Source organism: Erythrolamprus reginae, chromosome 1, assembly GCF_031021105.1.
Source record: "Erythrolamprus reginae isolate rEryReg1 chromosome 1, rEryReg1.hap1, whole genome shotgun sequence".
Taxonomy (NCBI): domain Eukaryota; kingdom Metazoa; phylum Chordata; class Lepidosauria; order Squamata; family Dipsadidae; genus Erythrolamprus; species Erythrolamprus reginae.
The window spans coordinates 67779700-67785699 of NC_091950.1; the positions used below are offsets into that span (position 1 = coordinate 67779700).

Here is a 6000-nt window from a genome sequence, read left to right on the forward strand (position 1 = left end):
AAACCCCCAGCCAGCGAATGCTGGGTGGGGAATTCTGGGAGTTGAAGTCCAGATATCTTCAAGTTGCCAAGGTTGAGAAACACTGCTCTATAACTCTATCATTGTACCCCATTTCTCTGCAGCTGCCTTTAAAGGCAAATACTTCACTTTTAGGAATAAACATCTTCAAGTTGCCAAGGTTGGGAAACACTGATCTATGCCCCAGTACTGTACAGTATATATCTCAATAATTTTCAATGTTGCAGAGCCAGCCAATGTGAGGGAAAACAGCATTCAAATAATAGCTATTTCCCTCATCTTTGGGTGGGGTCTAGTTAGGAAGAATTCAAAAAATGAAATACATGGTAGAATTAGAATTTTTATGTAACCTTTCCCATGCGCTTGTGCTCAAGACTCAGCAATGATCAGTGTACTAACAGTGAAGACCAAAATGAAACGTACTGGGAAATAGAGATGCTTAAAAGAGTTATTTTGAGGAGAATGATGAAAAATGTAATTGAGGATAAGGAGATAACCCCAGCAGGCCAAAAATAACTAGGCAGCTATTCAGGGTTCTACAGGCTAAATAAAAGACCTTGGGGAGATTCAGGCTGAATGAGGCTACAGCTCATTTTAAGAAAGCTGACCTAATTAGGGAACATGAGTTCAGCTACATTTTTCAGATTCCTATTGGAGAATCTGGCAACATTCCAAGGGAACAGTTGGAAGTCCAACACTTCTTGTACAGGCAGCTGGATGGCTTCAAAGAAGAAACACTGATCCATTCCACAAAGACTTCCATGGGATTGGCAGTACTAATACTGATTCTCCTTTGATGGAAAATATATTTATATATTGAAATGTTTTGAAAATCTTTATAGATCTCCATAGTTCTATGTCATGTTATTCAAAGCATTGTCTCTCCGCATTGAGTTTTATATCCCAGAAGTACGTGATAATATGCTTTGGTTGATCTAACCATATGTCCAGGATTAAGTAAAAATCTAAAACTAGGTGGAACAACGTCAAAACTGTAGCACTACTGAAAGTGGACAGTTCCCATCAATGTTGCTTACAAAAATAATAATAACAATGTTGCTTACAAAAATATTGCAATAGTTTATTTCTATTCTAGCTGACTCTTTCTGCTTTAAGCTTTTATGGTTTTAAATTTGCTTGTTATATATAATTAATATATAAGTAATATTAAAACATTTTGCCACTTTGGTTGAAACAAACCACAATTAAGAAAAAACATTTAAATGCCTCCTTCTCAGTCACATAGGAAAAGGAAGAAGAATAGAGGAATAAAATCTAAAATTCACTGCTCATTTCAGCCCATTGTTATGATGATAAGAATTTAATATTAGATGTGAAAATGAAAAATGTCTAGTCATAGCAGACTTCTTACAGCAAGAAGAAGCTGGCTAAAAAACGTTTGGCAAACATTATCTAATTATCTAATTTCAATCTGAGATCATTTGTTTATATTCCAAGGTCTAGAAACACTGTATGGCAACAGGTATACAATTCTCTCTAATGCTATAGCTGGGCATTTCAATTTTATATCCTCAGAACCTCTCGATTATACATGCTGATGCTGCATAAAATTGTATGAGAATATCATTTGTACTAATGTGCCATCAATATAATGAGAATAGTACTCTTGAAAATTGTCTCATCAATAATATGTGGAATGAGGAAAAATAAACTGAATAAAATTAGATAAGATACCATATTTTTCAGAGTATAGTCTGCACTGGAGTATAACACACACCTTAGTTTTGGGAGAGGAAAATAGGGGGGGAAATCTGCCTACCAGATATTCATTTGGGTAGCATCCTTACTCTAGTCAGCTTCAGCACATTATTTTATTTTATTTCCTGGTTAGAGAGTATCAATGAAAGAGTCTGCAAGCTGGTAAGAGCTGGGAACATTGTTAAAACTTCCTTAGGGCCGGAAAGAAACATATCTGGAGCAAGTAGAGCAATGAAAAAAAGCCTGCAAAGACTTAGGGCTGGAAAAACATTATTTGCAGAGTATAACAAAGAGTCTGGGAAGATCATTAGCATCTAGTTAGGGCTGGAAAAAAGCTTCAAAAAAAACTACACTCAGAGTATAAGACACACCCAAATTTTCAACCTCTTTTAAGGAGGGAAAAGGTGCATCTTATACTCCGAAAAATACGGTAGATGTGCTGCTGGTAAATAAAAAATGAATTCAGGTTCAGCATCTTTGCACTCGCCATAAAAGAGCAGGACCTTGAACTGCAGCTGTCATTGGATGTGCAGCAATGGCAAAGGAGCTTTTTTTGAACAATTACGCTTATAATACAGCTAATACAACATTTCGTGAGCTGGCAAGATTTGACAGCAGTTATTTATGCTAGATTATACCCTATCTTAATTATTGCATGCTCAATACATGAAATATGCTTGAAAAGTGTCCCCAAGTTGCAAATTATAGCATCTAGTCCGCTAACTATTAAAAGAAAAGAGATTGCAAGATGGCCACACTGAAATATCTATTATTTTGGTCAATTGTTTATCAAGCATAATCTAAAATGTTGTACTAACTCTTAAAGCCCTAAACGTCTTAGGGCATGACAATATAAGAATCCAGGACATCTGTTACAAATTTATCCATTCAGATTTGCTTAAAAGGTCCTTTCATAGATGCCCATGCTGTGAGAAAATTGTCTATTCCTTACACATGTTGATATATTTTTGCATATAAATGAACACTGAATAATTTGTCATTTAACTGAGGTAATCATAAGAAAATATTCTAGCCTGCTATTATAATTTGCAGTATCTTTAAGGACATTATGACATGCAGCAACCAATGTGAAATGTGATGAGCTGAGTAATACTATTTGATAAAAATTATACCAATGACCAAGTTACAAGTACTTTGAAACGTGGTGCTGTAAATGATTACTTGCTAAATAAATAGTCACCTGGAATTTAACAAACTAGTTTTTCCAGCTCTATCACAGATCTTCTGTGGATGTATATATGAAAATGTAACATGTAGTGAAAAACGATATTTGACAGCATGTTGCAGAAGAACAAGATTTGTAGAATCAGCAGGTCTCACAATTAAAAAATCTCGCTATCTATGGGTACTATGTCTGGGCTGCAAAAATACAGATAAACTGCCCAGATTCATTGAACTGAAATAGACTGTGTAGAAATTTGATAAATAAATACACAACAGTTACTGTATGATATTCTTCTGTTTCTTCTGTTTTGCAATGGTCAACTGGAATTTTGCAGCCCAGGAACAATAGTTTTACATTGTTACTTGAGTAAGACAATATTGCTCTATTTAATTATACCCACCTGTGTGGCTGGAGAGTTCGTCTGGCTAAGATGATTTTCTTCTGGGAAGAAATCTTGATGAGCACGTCTACCCATCTTTACTACCTATATAAAGAATATTACTGTAGTTATTTAAAAGATCTGCACATAAAATGGGATGCAGGAATAATGAATCTGTGGTTATTATACTATTTTAGCCTGGAGCCATTCATGCATGATGGCTTGTGAAAAAAAGATTTTACATTCAGAAAAATGAATCTAACAATAAGCATGTGTTGTGAACAAAATAGGATATCTTTTTCTCTCGAAAAATTGAATAAAGTGGCTAAAAAAGGGAAAATAAAGCCCTTGAAGGATGGGAAGGAAGAAAAAACAGGCAACAGTTTCAAGGAAAAGAAAGGAAGAAATTAGATTCAACTAGAGAGCTATGTTTTGACTTGCTTTACAAACTTTTAATATTACATCTGAAAGATTCAATTCTTTTAAAGAAAGTTTTCTGTCCCCAAAATATTAAAGAATAATTTGTACTGGGTACAGTATAGTTCATTTCTGAAAAAGAAAAGATGGGTGTAAATTCCCTTGCCCCTTAAATTTATTTTGAGAGTAATCAGAGGTGGAATTTTGGTTTGCTTCACTGGCCTTCCTCTTTCACAATATTGTATAAGGACCATTCATAACCATCAGATTTTCCTACCATTTCTTTTCATGTGCCAGAAACAGTTCATTAAGGAGGAAAAGATGGACAAGTTTCAAGCAATGCTTTTTGGAGCTATCACTCAGGAAACACCTTTGAGGATAGTTGATGTATGACGGAGTGAAAAGTCAAAAAAGTTTCACCAAGAAGAGTTAAGGGATTAACGTCTATGAAGATTCTCAGGCAAGAGACAACTGGACTTTCTGAGGTTTCTTTGAAGATGTTTTGTTTCTCGTCCAAGAAGCTTCTTCTCCCTACCATTCAACCAGTGATGGGCTACTAAAATTTTTACTACCACACTGTGGCCGTGGCTTATGCATTTGGTTTCAACATCTTTCAGTGAAAATTGGGTGCCTTGGGGTGGAGCTCCAAATTTTGCTACCGGAACTGCGTTCCTCACTGTTCCCGTAGTAGCCCATCACTGCATTCAACTAGAGCTGAAGAAGCTTCTTGGATGAGAAATGAAACGGCTCCAAAGGAAACCCAGAAAGTCTACTTGCCTCTTGAAAAAAGCACCTTTGGGACAGTTAAAGGATTAGTTAACCTTGGCCGTTGTAAAAGATACAAATCATCATTGGGCAGAGCTTCGCCGCTTGCGGATGTTAGCTTGTAGCGATGGTCAAAGTGTGTGTTTATTTATTTATTTTATTTATTTGTCACACATGCATAGGATAGTAGTAGGTATGTATAAACATAACGTAAGTAAACAAGTAACGATAAAAGAGGACAATAGGACAGTAGGACAGGGACGATAGGCACAGTGGTGCGCTTATGCACACCCCTTACAGACCTCTTAGAAAAGGGGAGAGGTCGACTGTAGACAATCTAAGGTTAAAGTTTTTGGGGAAGAAACCAGAGTCCGGTAGTGCATTTCAGGCATTGACCATTGTTGCTGAAGTCGTATTTTCTGCAGTAGTTTGGAGCGGTTTACATTGAGTTTGAATCAATTACGTGCTAGTGTATTGCTGCGGTTGAAGCTGAAGTAGTCACTAACAGGAAGGACAATTTTGGCATATTATTTTATGAACTACATTTAGATCAGATCGGGGGTGGCGTAGATGTAAATTACTGTATCTAATTTACTAATTGTTAATCATTAATCATCTAAAATATTTGCTTCTGCTGACTCTTCGAGGAACAACTTTCGCTTGGGAGGCTCCACAGCAAAGTTTGCCATTTAAAACGAGACTGGCACGCCAAATGTGAGTTTTTCCACGGAGCTGCGGCGGCAAACGTGGCTACGTGCCTCTCCAGAGAGAGACGTACTCGGGGGGCTTGGAGACGGGGCTGGGGGTGGGTTTGTGGAAGGCGGGGGTTGGGGGCAAGACCTCAGCCGTGAAGTCCGGCCATATGCATGAGGAAGGCGATGCTTCGCCTGCTAGAGAAAATCACGTAAAAAAAGGCGGGCTGCAAAATAGGCCGGGGGGGGGATGTCCGTCCGTCACCATGGCAACCATGTGCTCTCGCTCGCCTTACCCCCTTGCAGACCTCCTCATCCAGCTCCAACTCATCTTCCATTCCTCCAGGCCCAATAAGTCCGGTGCGTGAGATTGGGAGCGAAGAGCTCGTTTACTTCCGGAAAAAACAACACCCGCCCCTTTAAGCGTCCATAGCAACCACGACTTCCGCTTAAAGCGACTACAAGCTACTTGATTTTACAGTACGTACAGTATTATTTGCTATCGCCCTGGAGCGGGGTGTCAATCCAACCTTGGTAACTTTAAAAACCTGTGGACTTCAACTCCCAGAATTCCTCAGCTTTGCTGACTGAAGAATTCCGGGAGTTGAAGTCCACAGGTCTTAAAATTTGTCAAGGTTGGAGATCCCTGCCCTGGAGTATTTAATTATGGTAGGTGCTAGCAAGGCACGTGTTTTAAGCACCACTCAGCCTTAAAAAGAACTACTGCAGATGTGTCTCTTTAAGTCAGAGATCGGTGGAAGCTCATTGAGGAGAAGCTGTGAATGTTAAGAAAACTAAGAACTAAGTTAAAACTAAGGTTTAAA

At 38.1% G+C, this 6000-nt stretch overlaps 1 protein-coding gene across 1 annotated transcript in view; it reads right to left on the minus strand.

The window, feature by feature from the left end:
- The window catches only part of IFT43 (intraflagellar transport 43), a 70162-nt gene extending 64557 nt beyond the window's left edge, over positions 1-5605 (minus strand). Inside the window, exons 1-2 of the mRNA XM_070754583.1 lie at positions 5473-5605; positions 3324-3407 (exon numbers count right to left, since the gene is read on the minus strand). Of these exons, the coding sequence (XP_070610684.1) occupies positions 3324-3407; positions 5473-5514 (126 nt within the window). The 5' untranslated portion in view covers positions 5515-5605. The remainder of the gene's footprint in view (positions 1-3323; positions 3408-5472) is intronic.
- Positions 5606-6000: the final 395 nt, after the last annotated feature.